This window comes from Nomascus leucogenys, chromosome 4, assembly GCF_006542625.1.
Source record: "Nomascus leucogenys isolate Asia chromosome 4, Asia_NLE_v1, whole genome shotgun sequence".
NCBI lineage: Eukaryota > Metazoa > Chordata > Mammalia > Primates > Hylobatidae > Nomascus > Nomascus leucogenys.
The window spans coordinates 94,229,540-94,248,482 of NC_044384.1; the positions used below are offsets into that span (position 1 = coordinate 94,229,540).

General features: G+C 37.4%; 1 protein-coding gene and 1 non-coding gene across 2 annotated transcripts in view; both read left to right on the forward strand.

The window, feature by feature from the left end:
* DNAH12 (dynein axonemal heavy chain 12) overlaps positions 1-18,943 on the forward strand; it is a 246,885-nt gene that overhangs the window by 73,733 nt on the left and 154,209 nt on the right. The window contains exons 15-24 of the mRNA XM_030810168.1: positions 140-274; positions 1,108-1,301; positions 3,137-3,380; positions 9,235-9,420; positions 10,415-10,615; positions 12,301-12,495; positions 13,862-13,983; positions 14,079-14,361; positions 17,208-17,327; positions 18,734-18,890. Coding sequence (XP_030666028.1) covers positions 140-274; positions 1,108-1,301; positions 3,137-3,380; positions 9,235-9,420; positions 10,415-10,615; positions 12,301-12,495; positions 13,862-13,983; positions 14,079-14,361; positions 17,208-17,327; positions 18,734-18,890 — 1,837 coding nt within the window. The remainder of the gene's footprint in view (positions 1-139; positions 275-1,107; positions 1,302-3,136; positions 3,381-9,234; positions 9,421-10,414; positions 10,616-12,300; positions 12,496-13,861; positions 13,984-14,078; positions 14,362-17,207; positions 17,328-18,733; positions 18,891-18,943) is intronic.
* On the forward strand, positions 1,909-2,014 carry LOC115834980. Its single transcript, XR_004029960.1, has one exon. It is a non-coding gene; the product is annotated as a small nucleolar RNA U13 (small nucleolar RNA).

The following is an 18,943-nucleotide window of genomic DNA, read 5'->3' on the forward strand; positions in this document are numbered from 1 at the left end:
AATTATAGGCATTGTTTTATTTTTGTACTCAATTTTTACTTCTCTGATGGTTTTTATTGTTATACACAGTATTTGGATTTCTGACTTGGTAATTCTTTGTTACAGATTAACTAACATGATCAAATTGTCTTTTAAAAAGCTAATTGAGAATGCTAAACATAAAAAAGAAAATGAACTAATGGCCAAGAGAGAGAAACTTATTTTGGAAATAGAAAAGGAATCACGCCGCATGGGGGAGTTTACAGAATTTGCAGAGCTGGAGCGCATGCAACAGGTCTGATAAATATATGAGACAATAGCTATGGCCAGCCCATAGAGTCATACAGGACATGTTAACATAAATTTAAAAATATAGAAAAATATAAGTTTACTCTTTTTTTATGTTTACTCTATATTTTTCTATATATTACATATATACATACATATTTATCTAATACTATAATATATAGTAAAATACGTAAATATTTATTTAAATACTTTATATGTAGTCTCAGCCTCCTGAGTAGCTGGGACTAACAGGCGTGTGCCACCATGCCCTGCTAATTTTTTGTATTTTCTTGTAGAGATGGGGTTTTGCCACGTTGCCCAGGCTGGCAAACAAAGACCTGACTCTTAGGCCCAAAACTGGAACTATGTTATCTTTCTTGTGACTCCGTTCTCTATTTGTAGAGTAGGCATAATTGTACCTTTTGCTCTCAATCATAGTTATGTTGTGAAGTTAATATTTAAAGTTGCTGTATAGGCCGGCCACAGTGGCTCACTCCTGTAATCCCAGCACTTTGGGAGGCTGAGGTGGGCAGATCACCTGAGGTCAGGAGTTCGAGACCAGCCTAGCCAACATGGCAAAACCCCGTCTCTACTAAAAATACAAAAATTAGCTGGGCGTGGTGGTCCACATCTGTAGTCCCAGCTACTCAGTAGGCTGGGGCGGGAGGATCGCTTGAACCAGCGGGGCAGAGGTTGCAGTGAGCCCGGATCACGCCACTGCACTCCAGCCTAAAAATAAACTTGTTGTATAAATACAAGGACATATTGTACACAGTATCATATGATTTTCTTTTTATAACATTACTTGAATATTTTTTAAGACAAAAAATTTGCTTTCAGTATGTGACAGATGTAAGACAACTACAAAAACGTATTCAGGAATCTGAAGAAGCAGTGCAGTTTATTAATAAAGAAGAGGAACTTTTCAAGTGGGAATTGACAAAATATCCTGAACTGGATAAATTAAAAGTTAACATTGAGCCCTATCAGAAGTTTTTTAATTTTGTTTTGAAGTGGCAACGATCAGAAAAACGGTAATTGCTGGTAATGTAATAAAAATCAAGCAAATGATAGAAAATAATTTGTAAAATATAAATTGATTTTTTTTGATTAAGTGTTTATTTTTATTTTTTTATTTTTATTTTTTATTTTATTTTATTTTATTTTTTTTATTATACTTTAGGGCTTTAGGGTACATGTGCACAATGTGCAGGTTTGTTACATATGTATCCATGTGCCATGTTGATTTCCTGCACCCATTAACTCGTCATTTAGCATTAGGTGTATCTCCTAATGCTGTCCCTCCCCCCTCCCCCCACCCCACAACAGTCCCCGGAGTGTGATGTTCCCCTTCCTGTGTCCATGAGTTCTCATTGTTCAATTCCCACCTATGAGAGAGAACATGCGGTGTTTGGTTTTTTGTCCTTGCGATAGTTTACTGAGAATGATGTTTTCCAGTTTCATCCATGTCCCTACAAAGGACACGAACTCATCATTTTTTATGGCTGCATAGTATTCCATGGTGTATTAAGTGTTTAAAAGTAGGATTTATATGTCCATTTGAAAGAGAACCAGGTACCATATAGGAGAAGCATCCAGTGCTGCTAAGGTCCCACTAACCTTACTAATATAATATCTGAGATCCTTTTCTGGTTTATGAGCATAATGATTGGATTTTCATGCTCATGTGTGAGAGATGTGCTTCCCTCAAACGTTGTTACAATGTTGGCACATTACCCTTCTGACATGAAAAAAATATATATATGAGTTGTCATTTTGGTTTCTGAGAGTCAATTCCCTTTTTAATACAATAGATTAATTTCACTAATGTTTACCCCCAAAATTAGAAGTATGGAGTCAAATTGCATTTTATTTTTATTTTTGTTTTATAATTTCCACTTTTATTTTAGATTCGGAAACATGTGCAGGTTCGTTTCATGGGTATATTGCATGACACTGATATTTGGGGTACAAATGATCCTATTTCCCAGGTAGTGAGCACAGCACCTAATAGGTAGTTTCTCAGCCCTTGCTCCCCTCCCTCTCTCCCACCTCTAGTAGTTCCCAGTGTCTGTTGTTCCCATCTCTATGTTCAGGTATACTCAGGGCTTAGCTCCCACTTCAAACTGAGAACATGAGGTATTTGGTTTTCTGTTCCTGCATCAATTTGCTTAGGACAATGACCTTCAGCTGCATAGGGCATGATTTCATTCTTTTTTTAAGGTTGCATTGTATTCCATGGTGTATATGTACCAAATTTTTTTTATTCAATCCACTGTTGATGGGCACCTAGGTTGACTCCATGTCTTTGCTATTGTGAATAGTGCTGTGATGAACAGACAAGTACATGTGTCTTTTTGGCAGAATGATTATTTTCCTTTGGGTATATACCCAGTAATGGGATTGCTGGGTCAAATGGTAGTTCTGTTTTAAATTCTTTGAAAAATCTCCAAACTACTCTCCACAGTGGCTCAGCTAATTTACAGTCCCACCAACAGTGCAACAGTGTATAAGCATTCCCTTTTCTCCACAACATCTGTTTTTTGTTTTTTTGTTTTACTTTTTAATAATAGCCATTCTCATTGTGGTTTGATTTGCATTTCTCTAATGTGAATCTGCATTTTATTTGGGGACTGTTAATCATCCATTTATAATCTGATACATATTTTAGCACATGCAGCATAGTCAAAATGATTATTTTAGTTCTGTCTTTCTACCATCAGCTCTACTTGTGTGCCTGAAAAAACTGTTAACAGCTCTTGCTCTCATTTTTCTCTCTTAAAAAACAAGGGGTCTAGCCTAAAGGATCTCTAAGACCCCTTCAAACTTCAAAAGTCTGAGTTTAATAATATTTTTTCTTTCAATTCAGGTGGATGGATGGAGGGTTTTTGGACCTCAATGGGGAAAGCATGGAGGCTGATGTGGAAGAGTTTTCCCGAGAAATTTTTAAGACACTGAAATTTTTCCAAACGAAGCTAAAGAAAGAATTACAAGAAAAAAGAAAGGCAGCAAGAAAACGGTCTTTGGAAGAAGAGAAAATTGAAGAAGAACCAAAAGAGAATGCTACTATTACTATGTGCAGTACAGTCATGGAACAGATAAAAGCTTTTAAGGTATAAATATATATAATAACATTTTAATGTTATAGCTACCTTCTCAGCTTTTCTGTTACCTAATATATAAATTATAAAGCCAATCTTCTGGTTTTACATGTTTATTATTTATTATTATTAATAATTTTTGAGACAGGGTCTTGCTCTATGGCCCAGGCTGGAGTGTAGTGGTGACTCACTGCCACTGCCACCTCCTGGGCTCAAGCGATCCTCCCACCTCAGCCTCCTGAGTAGCTGGTGCTACAGGTGTGTACCACCATGCCTGGCTAATTTTTTGAAGAGATGGGGTTTTGCTGTGTTGCCCAGGCTGGTCTCAAACTCCTGTGCTCAAGCAATCTGTCCACGCTGGCCTCCCAAAGTGCTGGGATTACAGGCATGAGCCACCACATCTGGCCTATTATTACTTTTTAGACAGGGTCTCACTCTGTTGACTGTGCAGTGGCACAGTCATAGCTCACTGCAGCCTCAGACTCCTAGGCTCAAGAAGAAGACACTATTTCTTCCCCTTTGGCTAATGAATTGGGTCTCTGTCACTTGTAATCAAAGGAGTATGGCCAAATGAAGGTACTGAGGAGAAACAATCAGAAAAAAATAAGATTTTAAATTCCTCTGCTATGCCTCAGCCTCTTGGTCAAGCTCTGGACTCAAAAGCCTTCATCTAAGCATTTTGCAAATGCTAAAATTTTTTGATGTATTCACTCCCACCTCTGTTCTAGGCATGGGTACTTGTGACAGAGCTGAGTGATTGGTTTTGGGAGGAAGTGGTAAGGGCAAGAGAGGGCACTTTATTCCTCTCATCTTTTGAATTACATCTGTTTGCAACTTTGATGTTTTGGTGTCTCATTCCCACAACTTTAGCTCATCATCATGAAGCACCACTATGGAGTGTAGGAAAGGCTGGTTAGGTGGTGAATGGCAGCCATATTTGGGGCAGATCAAGGAGAATACACATATAAAGCCAGATCTGGCAAAACTGGGGCAAAGAATTCCTCTGGCCCAAGAAAGGCAGTAGAAGATTGTTCAGACCTATTAGGGCAGATTGCATACTTCCTGAAAATGACACTAAGTCATTTTCCTACGGAAAACATAGGAATAGTACACCATTGTTTATAATTTACTATAATAAAACTAAACAAACATAATAAAATAGCCTACCATTAATTCAGCATAATCAAACCTTGAAGTGAGGTTATAACTATATTTTCTAGATGAATACATTAAAAAATTTTAGCATTTGCAAAATGCTTAGGTGAAGGCTTTTGAGTCCAGAGAAATTGTTGACCTATGGATTCTGAATCTTAAGAATTACTCAAGGGCAGGCACGGTGGCTTATGCCTGTAATTCCAGCACTTTGGGAGGCTGAGGCAGGCAGATCACCTATTCTGAGGTCAAGAGTTCAAGACCAGCCTGGCTAATATGGTGAAACCTCTCTACTAAAAATACAAAAAATTAGTTGAGCATGGTGGTGCATACCTGTAATCCCAGCTACTTGGGAGGCTGAGGGAGGAGAATCATTTGAACCCGGGAGGCAGAGGTTGCAGTGAGCCGAGATCATGCCACTGCATACCCAGTCTGGGCAACAGAGCGAGACTCCAAAATTACTCAGCAAAGCCTTGATAGAGCTATTCTCATCATCAAGTGCTAATGAAGAGAAATAGAAAGGTTTGGAAGCAGGCTGGGTATAGCGGATGACACTTGTAACCTGTAATCCCAGTGCTTTGGGAGGCCAAGGCAGGAGGATCATTTGAGGCCAGAAGTTCAAGACCAGCCTGGGTGACATAGTGAGACCCTACCTCTACAAAAAATAAAAAATTAGCCAGGCATGGTAAAAAAAATTCAGCTGCACCTGAAGTCCCAGCTACTCGGGAGGCTGAGGTGGGAGGATCACTTAAGCCGAGGAGTTTGAGGTTGCAGTGAGCTATGCTTATACTGCCGCATTCCTGGGCACAACACAGTAAGACCCTGTCTCAAAAAAAAATAAGGGCATAAATTTACTAGGGCAGACCACTTAGCCTATACTAAGTGCAGCAACATAGGGTAACAGTTTATTGGGAAGGATTTGGAACCACACTGCTTAGTTATAGCACAATTCTCCACTTGGCAGTGGCATACCTTTAGCAAGATATTTAGCCACTTGTGCCTCAGTGCTCTCATTTATAAAGAGAGAGTAAGAACAGTTTTTTTTGACAGTCAGTAATACATCCTTAAATTTCCACTGTCAGCATGCACAGAGCGCAAACTGTGATTGGATTCAAGCATTGTTCCTGTCTATGTCTATTCATCTCAGAGATTCCATGGCTGCCTGATTTTTTTTAACTTAAAAATTATTTTCAATGTTGAATACATTTGCGTGGTCTAAAAAATATAAAAAGAGATATCTGAAAAGTCTCCTCATGGTTCTCACCTGTATAACTCAGGTGATCAATGTTATTACCTTCTTGTGTATAGTTCCAGAGTTTTATTACATATACAACAATGTGAGTATAAATTCTAATCCTTCTATCTTTTTACATGAAGTGTAGCATACAATGTATATTATTTTCTTTCTTTGTTTTACTTAATTTATCTTGGAGACCTTTTCTTCTTGTATATAGGGAGCTTATTCATCATTTTTTTCAGACCTATATAATGTATGACTAATCTGGTGTGTGTGTGTGTGTGTGTGAATTGCATGTGTTTGAAGGTGTGACTGCAGGGTAAATTGTGGAAGAGTAAATGCCAGGTTAAAATCTACAGTTGAACCTCCATAGAGGTTATACCAATACATACTCTCATCAACCTTCATAACAAAATGTCATCAAACTTTAGGTTTTTGCTACTCTACTAGGAGAATTTTCATTTCTCTTATTGCAAGTAAAATTTTAAGCATATTTTCATATATTTAAGAGTGTTTTATATTTCTTTTCCTGTAAACTGTTTTAACTTACCTCTGCCTATTTTTCTGTTGAATTATTGACCTTTTTCTTATTGATTTCTTTTCCTGTATATATAGGAGATTAGGCTTTGTCTGTGATGTGAATATTTATTATTTGCTTTTTGACCTTGCTTATGATAGCTTTTGCCTTGCAGAAGCCTTTTATTTTTATGTAATTATTTTTATTCTTTTCCTTTATGGCTCTTGGGTTCTGAACTGTAGTTTAAAATGCCTTCCCCATGCCAAAATATTTTTTTCTAATACTCTTATAGTTTGTTATTTGTTCATATTTTATTCAGGATATTTGAGGTTATGCTCAGGAAGGATCTTGGTCTTAGTTTTCTTGTAATGTCTTTGTCAGATTTTGGTACCAGGGTTATGTTGGCCTTATAAAACAAATTGGGAAGTTTTATTTTCTCTGTTTTCTGAAAGAGTTTTTTATAAATTCGTATTATTTCTTTCTTATTTTAGAGAAACATTCACTCATGAAACCATTTAGCCTGACGTTTTGTTTGTAGGAAAGGTTTTGAAAACAGACTCTCTCTATATATATATTTTTCAAGTACTTATTTATTTCTTCTTCATATTCCATGAGGACCACAGGTTAGCTAAGTCTCTGCTCCCAGTTGCAGTCCTGTTCTGCTCCTGAGTTTTCTAACTTCCAGGACACAGGCTATGTCCTGAGCTAATGTGGGCCAATCTCGCGTTAGAGAGAAAGAGCAAGGGCTGAGCTAAACCATGTACCTGAGTTTAGATCTTCCACTCAGCTGTGACATACTTCATATCCACCCATATTACATTGGCTGAAGCAAGTCCCGTGCCAATTTCCCCGCTAGGGGACGGAAAAGAGAATTTCTTTAATAGATATAGGGGCTATTCAGATTTTGTGTTTAATTTTGGTAGATTGTATTGTTAAGGAATTTGTCCATTTCTTGTAAGTCATTGATTTTGTCGCCATAAAGTTGCTAATAACATTTCTTTATTATCTTTTAAATGTCTGTAGAATCTATAGTGCTAACTCCTTTTTAATTCTAAATATTGATTATTTTAATTTTCTCTCCTTTTTGTTGATCAGTCTAGTTAGGAATTTAGTTGTTTATTGTTGGTCAGAGAGCTCACATATCCCTGTCTGGTTAGAGTCAGTTACTGGTTCTTCGCTTTGTTTGTTTGTGGAGATCATGGTTCCCTGTTTGCTGTTGTTTTTGCTGGATGTACATCTGTGTCTTTGCATTGAAGTATTATTTATTCCAGTGTTTTTTGTCTGGCTTGTTTTGGTTTATATTGGATATATTTGCTTAGAGTTTCTTTACTGCTAGGTCACTGCTTCCTTTTCAGCTCCAGGTGGCACCTTAAACCCAGGTTTGGCTTGGCTCTAGTACCTGATGGGAGTGCTGCCCTTACTGAATGGGGACGGTCCCACAGGGTATATTCTGGCAATGTGGGAAGCTGGCTAGGAGTTTGTGCCCAGGAGACCTATGGGACAAACCTCCTACAGTGTGGTGCTGCAGAATAGCCACTCTGATTTGGCATCTTCTGTGGCTTACAGAGTAACATTTCCAGGGCTGGGGATGGTAGTCCCATCTCCTCCCTTTGTCTCTGCTTGTCCACAGGAATTATTTATCCCTTCAGGCACTGGGGTTGCTTCCTGTGGGTTAAGGCAGGGCAGGTCTTCTGCTAGGGAACCCAGGATGGTGGGGTGGCTGGTTGTCCACTTTGACCTTGCTCTTATCAGGGTAGAAACAGTGAGTTGGGGGGAAATTTTCTGCCCTCTTGGTACCAGACAGAATAGAGGGAGGGGCAATGCAGATGTGGAAGTCCAATTCTCTTACTGTCTGCTCATCTGCTTGGAGTTTTTTCACTTTTGTGTGGCCCAGCTACTCATGAGGCTACTCAGGAGGCTATAATCCCAGTTACTTGGGAGACTGAGGCAGGAGAATCTCTTGAATCCAGAAGGCGGAGGTTGCAGTGAGCCGAGATCGCATCACTGCACTCCAGCCTGGGGGACGGAGCAAGATTCCGTCTAAAAAAATAAATAAAGAGTATGTCCTTTCTACTTTTTAGATGTTAAAACTTCATTTATTTAAAAAATACTGACTGAGTGCCTATTATATTATATTCTGATGAATTCTAGGGAATATGTGATGATAAGCAAAAACATGATGGTGATAACCAATGCAAGATTAAAACGAAGTCCTTAACTAAGCAAAACAAAAAGTGTGCTAGTTTATGGGCCTCCAATTAAAAAAATTTACAATATTAAGTTATTACTTATACAAAGTTAAAACATGAGTCATATAAAAATAAAATAGGGGGCCAGGCATGGTGGCTCATACCTGTAATCCCAGCACTTTGGGAGGCCAAGGCAGGCGTCACTCAGCAGAGATAAAACATTGTTACATTTTGGGATTTGGGCACAGATATTTTCCCCATTCATGCTATGTGTGTGTGTTTATAACTATATATTATACATTTCTGCAAATAGTATACATAATGAATTTGAATTTCTAAAATAATACTTTTTTTTTTTTTTTTCTAAATAGAGACAAGGCCTCACTCTGTCACCCAGGCCAGAGTGCAGTGTTGCAATCTTAGCTCACTGTAACCTCAAATTCCTGGGGTCAAGCAATCCTCCCACCCCAACCTCCCAAAGTGCTGGGATTACAGGCATGAACCATTGCACCTGGCCCTTCATTCTTCTTTTTTACTCTTATAATTTTCCTGGCTATTTTTATATGCTTATTTTTGCAGGTGAACTTTAGGTTCATTTTCTTAGTATCTCTCTCCTTCCAAATCTAATTGAGGTTTTGATTGTACTGATAGAAATATATTAAATAAATTGAAGAAATGTAATCCTGATATCATCAAGGCTTCATCTATGGAATCTTATGTGTGTGGAAGTCAAATGAGTGACTTATTATTGTTTATATTTTTTGCCATTAGGAATATATTCCTACCGTCTCCATTCTGTGCAATCCAGGAATGAGAGCTCGTCATTGGAAACAGATGTCAGAAATTGTAGGCTATGACTTGACTCCAGACTCTGGAACTACACTGAGAAAAGTTTTAAAATTAAACCTTACCCCATACTTGGAACAATTCGAAGTGATAAGTGCAGGTGCAAGCAAGGTAAACATAAAGATCAACTGAAATACTTTATGTGATGACTTTATTAATCAAGTAATCATAGTTTTTGTTGGGGTTAAATGTGTATAGTACTGGATAGCAGTGGGAGGTGGTGGGGGAGAGTGATAGAAGACCACTCTCCGGCTGGGTGCAGTAGCTCAACACCTGTAATCCTAGCACTGTGGGAGGCCGAGACAGGTGGATCACCTGAGGTCAGGAGTTTGAGACCAGCCTGGCCAACATGGTGAGACCCCGTCTCTACTAAAAATACAAAAATTAGCTGGGCATGGCAGTGGGTGCCTGTAATCCCAGCTACTCGGGAGGCTGAGGCAGGAGAATCCCTTGAACCCGGGAGGTGGAGGTTGCAGTGAGCTGAGATCGCACCACTGCACTCCAGCCTGGGTGACAAGAGCGAAACTCTGTCTCAAAAACAAAACAAAACACTCTTTCCCCTCCCGACAAAGTGTGTGCTTACTTGTCCTGAATCCAGACGAGAAATGACTCCTTTGATCTCCTCTTAATTCTGCCACATTCCGATGTCGTTGGATGATGTGCTCGTGTTGGTACATAATTTTTTCATTAAGACTACTGTTGTATGTGTGGCATGTGATATGTGTGTGTTGTAGCAGGGTAAGTATGGCCCTAAAGGATGGGTTCTTCAAGTACACAGAAAACATCTTCAGACTATGGGCTGCCTGTAGAAAGGCCACTTCAGAGAAAGTCCTACAGGTATTTTATTCTCTTGTCCATTTTTAATATTGACAGCAGTAGTTTTCATAGCAAGTGAATTCTTTAAAACTACATAATCGTTCTTCTTAGGAATTTTTAAATTGTTGAAAAACCTTCTAACTTAAAAAGTTATACTGTAGTCACAGATTATCTTAAGGAAATGATAATGTAATACATCAAATGCTTACAGAATTCACTAGGGAAAGTCAATATAGTAAATAAGGTCCTTTCTTCACCATCCCATTCTTTCTTCATTCCTCCCTTTTAGGAATTTTCATTAGAGAAAGCCATGAATACAATGATAGGAACTTGGGAGGATATTGCTTTTCATATAAGTCTATATCGTGACACTGGAGTCTGTATTCTTTCTTCAGTGGATGAGATTCAGGCCATCCTTGATGATCAAATCATAAAAACTCAGACAATGAGAGGCTCACCTTTCATCAAACCATTTGAACATGAGATCAAGGTATGTTAAACATGATAATCAGCTCTTGGTCATTTATATGGATTGCAATCCTATTACATATACGCTCTCATGGTAATAAGTAGCTTATTGGATGGTTTTTTAAGTGTTTATTCAAATCATAGACCTATAACCTTGATATTTTATTTCATAAAATACAAAATGATGTTCAAAATTTAATATAGAAATATATACATCTGAGACATAAATGATTTTTAAAAGAAAAATGTCTTATTAAAATCTTCTCCAATGGCAATGATAGACTGGAGAGGAAAACAGGTGGTATTAGTTATTCTAACTTTAGAAAACCTAGACCTTGTTTTTTGTTACATTCTTGTAACTTGTAGTAACTATGCTTTAATTATAGTTGTAAACAGCTAGCATGAGGATCTTTTAGAGTAATTAATGAATTATTGTTCACTTGAGAAAAACAAATGGTATTTGAAGCTCCAAGATTATTTCATATCTTATTGGATATGAAAACTATTCTAACTGGGGACTATATAAATTGGGGAAAGACAACTGGATTTTTTACCCTGATATCAATTGATTTGAAACTATGTTTCAGATGCTGCTCTGGAACTTTAGACTTATTAACCCGCTTGATCCCTGCAGCTGACCTTCAAAGTAGGCACTGTTATTATCTGTAGTCATAGACAAGGAAACCAATGTATAGGAGAATAGGTAATTTTTCTAAATTCATCTAGCTAATAAGTGACAGAGCTGGGGTTCAAACCAAGGCAGCTGGTTTTAATATGAGCATAAATAGTGTTTAATAGAAGATTTTGGCTGTCATTATTTGGAGAAAACAGAGTAATGTTCTTCCAAGAGGACATAAGGCTGGACATTATCCCAAGAAGCAGGCTAACCTAGCCTTTCCTGATAAGATATTACTTTTTTGTAGAAATTTACTTGTCTAACAAGAAGAATTTAGAAGACAAATTTAAAAGCTGTCTTAGAGATTTTTTAAAAATCGAAGATATGAGACTTAATCTCTTGACACATAGACCTTAGGCACATATTTAAGAACCAAAGAGAGATATTATATTAATGTCTTCAGCTAATGAAATATCTTGTCATTTCTAGGGGATCTTTGAGAATAAGGAGGCTTATTTCATTTTATTTTTCATTTCAGTTCATTTTTCTCCAAATTGTGTTGACGTAGAGCAGGATTTCTCAACCTGTCACTGTTGATATTTTGGGCTGTATAATTCTCTGTGATGGGAGCTGTCTTGTACATTATAGGTTGTTTAACTGCATCTCTGGCCTTTACCCACTAGACATTAGTAGCATCTTCCCCCATCAGTTGTGACAACCAAAAATGTCTACAGACATTGTCAAATGTTCCCTGGGGTGGGAGGCAAAATTGCCCATGGTTGATAACCACTGCTGGTAGAGAAGGATATATTCTTGGATGGTTTTGGGACTCCAGATGGCCCACCGAGAGATTAGGAAACTGGTCAAAATAATGTTACAGTCATTTCCAATTGTGAGTTCCAGTGATTTAGGAAAACCTCAAACCTCTTAGAATTTTTCTAAGCCTTTGTGAGACATACGTAAGTAACCTTAAGCTGTCAGATGTTTGCACTTATTTAAAAATAATAGTGAATTTAAAATGTATTTTCCTTGCTATAATTTATAGCCTTTCTTTAATAACTAGAATTCAGTGCGGTATACTTTTCATTAAGGCCTGGGAGGACCGCTTGATTCGAATACAAGAAACAATTGATGAATGGTTAAAAGTACAAGCTCAATGGCTCTACTTAGAGCCCATCTTTTGTTCTGAGGATATCATGCAACAGATGCCAGAAGAAGGGCGTCAATTTCAGACAGTAGACAGACACTGGAGAGATATCATGAAGTTTTGTGCTAAAGATCCAAAGGTGAGGTGTTTCTTTTCTCTCTCACAGTAGGTGAACCTTTGTTTTTGGAAATTAAGCAAAACATGTGACTTTTTTTCTGATTATAAAAATTAAACTTGCTCATTGTATACAAACTGGAAAATTCAGAAAAATATAAGAAAATGTAAAAGTATTAAAATAAGTTTACTTTTCCATTCATAAGATACGTTGCTTGTAACTCTTTAGTATACCTGGTGGAGCTGCTTCAAATGTACATCTGAATCACATGCCTTCTGCTATAAACACTCACTGCTCTCCTCCTCATAAAATAAATAGATAAATCAAATCAAATGGAGAGAGGAGTGAGAACAAGAGAGAGGGAGAGAGAATGAAGAGTGTAGGTGACTCACCTGACACTCTACTAGTGACTCTGTATACTCGGAGTGATGGAGAAGAATCTGCTGTTCTCTCCATTGGTCTCACTCAATTCCTATGTCTCTCCCAGTAAATGTTGAAAGACAGACTATATATTTTTCATACACACAGTGAACATAGTCCATAGATATGCATCCACTTTTTCATCTGGTATTCAGTTTAAGAAATAACAATTTATTCCCATGCTGAATGAAAAACTAGCTGTGCTGGACTTACTGAGAGTCAGTAGTGTGCTGAAATTTATGAGTTTTAAGGATTTTGCTTTACCTGTTGACTTCAGAATCTTTGTGAAACATGATTTCTTGTAGATCAGAGGTCAGCAACTTTTTTCTGCTAAGGGCCAAATAGTAAATATTTTAGCCTTTGCTGGACAGGTCTTTTTTGCAGCTACTCAATTCTGTTGTCGTTGCAGTGAAAAGGCAGCCAGAGATAATCTGTAAATGAATGAGTGGGTCTATGCTACAATGAAATTTTATGGACACTGATATTTTCATATGTCACAAAATATTCTTCTGATTTTTTCAACTTCTAAAAGTGTGAAAATAATTTTTAGCTTACAACTTATACAAAAACTGACAGCAGGCTGGATTTGGTCTGCAGGATGTAGTTTGCCAACTCCTTGCTGTAAATTGTTACGTTTATGGTTGACAGTAGTAAAAGTAAGAATTAAATCGAGCACCAGCCAAACAGACTTTTCTCACATCATTCGAAATAATATAGGAGAAATGACAATATGCATGACAATCATAACTTGTCATTTTAACTAGTGTCCTTGGATAAGTATTTATAACTTAGTGAATTTTAATAGTTTTTACACTACAAAAAATTTCATTGCAAATTTTATAAACCTTTGACATTTTTTCATAAACCTTTTAACATTAAAAGATTTTAACATATAGTATAGATTGATATTTAAGTCTTATGATTATATCTGGCATAAAAGTGCTGACTTGAATACATGTGTCTCGTTTAGGTTCTTGCTGCCACTTCTTTAACAGGTTTATTGGAAAAACTGCAGAACTGCAATGAAGTTTTGGAGAAAATTATGAAAGGTCTTAACGCATATCTTGAAAAGAAACGTCTTTTCTTCCCTCGGTATGATAGATAATCAGTTGTGCTGTAATTAAAAGCATTTTCTTACGTGTGATGAATTATAACTAAAACTTTTGTATTTGCATGTTTTTCCCTAGTTTTTTCTTCTTATCTAATGATGAAATGTTAGAGATTTTATCAGAGATCAAAGATCCGCGTAGAGTTCAGCCACATTTAAAAAAATGCTTTGAGGGCATTGCTAAATTGGAGTTCCTTCCCAATTTGGACATTAAAGCCATGTATAGCTCTGAGGGCGAGCGAGTGGAGCTGATTGCACTCATTTCCACGTCTGCAGCGCGGGGTGCTGTGGAAAAGTGGCTCATTCAAGTGGAAGACCTAATGCTCCAGAGTGTTCACGATGTGATCGCTGCAGCCAGGCTGGTGTGTTTCCTAATATTTGATATATACCCTATATTCTGCAAATGCTTTGTTTAAGAGGTTTTGGAAACCAGTAAATTAACACTTAAAGTTCTTACTATTTTAAATCATTTATTTTCTTTACTTCTTTGTTTCTAACATTATTATTAATATAACGATATTGCTATGAATTGATAATAGTATATTATTGTTATAAAAGAGAAAAGGTATTATGGGAGAGAAAAATAAGAGGTATATAATTTAGAATGGGGGGAAGGTCCAGTGATAGGCTATTGGAGGAGGTGATGTTGAAACTGAGACACAAAGGATAGGTAGGAATAAGCCAGGTAAAGAGCAAGTGAGAGAGTATCTAGGTATCCTACATAAAGCCCCTGGGATCAGAGAGAACTGGGGATTTGGGAGATCCTGAAAGAAGACAAATATGTCTGGAGTAGAGTAAGCAAAGTGGAGAGTAAAGTGACATGAGGTTGGAAAGGAAAGCAGTTAGGGGTTTGCATTTTATTTTAAATGCAATGGAGCACCATCTAAATATTTTAATCAGGGAAGGGACATAGTCTGATTTATATTTTTATACCACTATGGTTATGGTATAAATAATAGATTAGTGGAGGTGTGAAAACAGGAAGGCAAATTAGGAGACTCAGATTAGTTCAGATGAAAGATGATTTGGGCTGGTTTGCCAGAGATTCAGGTTCAAAAAATAAAAATAAAAACCAAAAATAAAGGAAAAAAGAGTGGTCTGTCACTAGGCAAATGGCAGAAGATAGGGAGCAAAGTAGAATATCAGAAATAAATTTTATAGTTAATTTCAACAGGTCTTGATGATGAATTGGTTGTAGAGTACAAGGGTAAGGAGGGGGAGGTCTCAAAAATCACTTTTAGGCTTCTAATTTGAACATGTGGGTGGCATTTACTCTGGGTGATTTCTGGAGGAGAAGCAGGTTTGTGAAGGCTTAGGGGAATATCGAGAGCTCAATTTTAGGTATATTAAAATTGAAATGCTATGAGCTAGGCTAGTGGATATGTTTCATAGGCAAACAATCCCGCACATTAGCACATGCGGATCTGTAGGACAGTTCTCTTCAGACATGAGTGGTAAATGCATGACCTAGTTCACTTACTGCTTTTTACACTTAAACAACTACTTAAAAACTCAAATGAGATGAACAAACATTAAAGGGGGATATGTCATAAATTTTAAAGAAGGATAACACTTGGCACTACATGTATCTCACTTATGTTAATTCAATTAACCTAATCTTGAATGATAAACACGTATATTTCTGCCTTTAGGACCATAAACGAGCAGTTGTAAAGTAGTAAAATAGTTTTAAAAGGCATCGAAGCTTTATATTCAGCAACCCACTATATGTGAGTGAGTGTTCTTTTTCTTTCACCGAGAGCCCTATGGAGCTCGTCTTCTTGTGGTGGCTATTCTGTTCAGCTTCAGTGTTCCTACAGATAAATCTTGACTTTTTCTCTCCTTTTACTATTTATGATTCAAAGCAAACTAAAACACATAGGAAAGAACCACCATCGTCCATGAAAGTATTTCTTTAATCAGTATAGAAATTGACCTTCTATGTACCTAGCAATAGCTCTCAGTCACCATTCATCCTTCTTTGAAGCTTAGGTTAGCTTATCATTTGCATTTATTTCTAAATATGGCTAAGAAGCATTTTATAATAATACTGATATCCTATTTTAACATTCTTTTATCTAAGATGATGTTATTTTATTGAAAATATAATTTGCATTAGCATGAGCTTCAAAATTCATTCTGTAGTTGTTTTCAATTTGTAGTTTGGATCTGCTAAAATCACTTACTGTTGAAAAAGCTATTTTTAAAAATATTAAACCTCTCCCTCCATAAATCCATTTAAATGCATTTTGAATATCAAAGTGTTAGAAAAAAATGAAAGTATACCTTGAATTCAAAACCATAGATGGTTCAATTATACATAATTGAACAAATATATAATTGTGAAATTATATACCCTGGTCATATAGGTTTTCAGAAAAGCTATGGATAAATAATACAAGGGTGCTATTAGTGCAGTTTTTAACTATATTGTACAGTCTCCTTTTCAATTAAATCTTGGCATCAATATACATAATCTATTTGACTAGTTTTTTTTGTTTTTTGTTTTTTGCTGTTGTTGTTGTTGTTGTTTTTGAGACAGAGTCTCACTCTGTTGCCCAGGCTGGAGTGCAGTGGCGTGATCTCGGCTCACTGCAACCTCTGCCTCCCAGGTTGGAGCAATTCTCCTGCCTCAGCCTCCTTAGTAGCTGGGATTTTAGGTGCCCACCACCATGCCCAGCTATTTTTTTTTTATTTTTAGTAGAGATGGGGGTTTCACCACATTGGCCAGGCTGGTCTCGAACTCCTGACCTCAGGTGATCCATTGCCTCGGCCTCCCAAAGTGCTGGGATTACAGGTGTCAGTCACCGCACCTGGCCTTGACTAGTTTTTTCTAAGTTTACTAAAATTTTTATATTTTATTATGATAGAAGTAGTAGGTATTCTGTATGGAAAACTTGACAACTTTCCACAGCAAAGGAACATAAAAATCACATAGAAATCAACTTCCAGAAGAATCAACAGTTAAATCTGCCCATTATTAACATGTTGGTGTTTATCTTTCCATTCTTTTATAAATAAATATTTCAAAAACATAATAATAATTTATAAAATTTGGAGGGAGTCTTTTAGTCATTTAACATTTTTTATGACTATATGATATTCTAGCCTATGTATGTACCAAATATTGCATTTCTCTATTGCTAGACATTTAGCTATTTTTTCTCATTCAACCTTTTAAAGTTAGAAATTTATTTTAATTGTTCAGGCTTACCCAGAATCTGCAAGAAGAGACTGGGTTCGAGAGTGGCCTGGCCAAGTTGTACTTTGTGTTTCTCAAATGTTCTGGACATCTGAGACACAGGAAGTTATAAGTGGCGGGACGGAGGTAAATAATTGTTTGCTTTTAAGTAACGTCCTTCATTCCAGGTTTTTTTAAATTTAATTTTATTATTTTTAGAAATGAGATCTTGCTATGCTACCCAGGCTGGTCTTGAACTCCTGGCCTCAAGAAATCCTCCCACTTCAACCTCCCAAAGTATTAAGATTAGAGGCATGAGCCACTGTGCCTGGCCCCATCCTATGTTTCTTAGTTAGCTTATCTATTGTTTGCAAAGACAATATGTCTGTCAGTTTCTATATATAATCTTAAAATTATAACTATTCATTGAGAACTTTTTTTTTTTTTTTTTTTTTGAGACGTAGTTACACTCTTGTTGCCTAGGCTGGAGTGCAAGGGCGTGATCTCGGCTCACCGCAACCTCCGCCTCCCAGGTTCAAGTGATTCTCCTGCCTCAGCCTTCCGAGTAGCTGGAATTACAGGCATGTGCCACCACACCTGGCTAATTTTGTATTTTTAGTAGAGACGGGGTTTATCCATGTTGGTCAGGCTGGTCTTGAACACCCGACCTCAGGAGATCCACCCACCTTAGCCTCCCAAAGTGCTGGGATTACAGGCATGAGCCGCTGCACCCGGCCTGAGAACTTGTTCTTAATATTTTATTGGGCTTAGACAAAATCACTCACAAAATTCATTTCTCCGTGTGTGTGTGTGTGTGTGTGTGTGTGTGTGTGTGTGTGTGTGTGTGTTTAAAGACAGGGTCTTGCTCTGTCACCCAGGCTGGAGTGCAATGGCATAGTCATAGCTCAGTATAACCTCAAACTCCTGGGCTCAAGCTATCCTCTTGCCTCAGCCTCTGAATAGCTAGGACCACAGGCACACACCACCACATCCGGCTAATTTAAAAATTTTTTTATAGACACAGGGGTCTCTCTGCTTTGCCAGGCTGGTCTTGAAATCATGTCCTCAAATGATCTTCCCACCTTGGGCCTGGTGCCATGGCTCATGCCTGTAATCCTAGCACTTTGGGAGACCGAGGTAGGTGGATCACTTGAGGTCAGGGGTTCGAGACCAGCCTGGCCAACATGGTGAAACCTCATCTCTACTAAAAACACAAAAAATTAGCCAGACCTACTGTCACATGCCTGTAGTCCTAGCTACTCAGGAGGCTGAGGCAGGAGAATCGCTTGAACCCAGGAGGCAGAGGTTGTAGTGAGCCAAGATCCCGCCACTGCAGCCTGGGTGACAAGAGACTCTGTCTCAAAAAAAAAAAGAAGATCCTCCCATCTTAGCCTCCTAGATGCTGGGATTATAGGCATGAGCCACCGTGCTTGAACTCATTTCTATATTGAGATAAAGAAGTCAGAATTGTTTTATAAAAGATTAAATATATAAAATACATGTTTTAAGTATGATGTGACATCAATTAGATTGCTTTTTTTTTTATTTTGTAGGGATTAAAGAAGTATTATAAGGAACTTCAGAACCAACTGAATGAGATTGTAGAGCTGGTAAGAGGAAAGTTGTCTAAGCAGACCAGGACCACTCTGGGGGCTTTGGTTACTATTGATGTCCATGCTAGAGATGTGGTCATGGACATGATTGAAATGGGTATGTGACTTTTTCTTTAATTTTAAAGATAAAATGTTGATAGCATCTGGAAA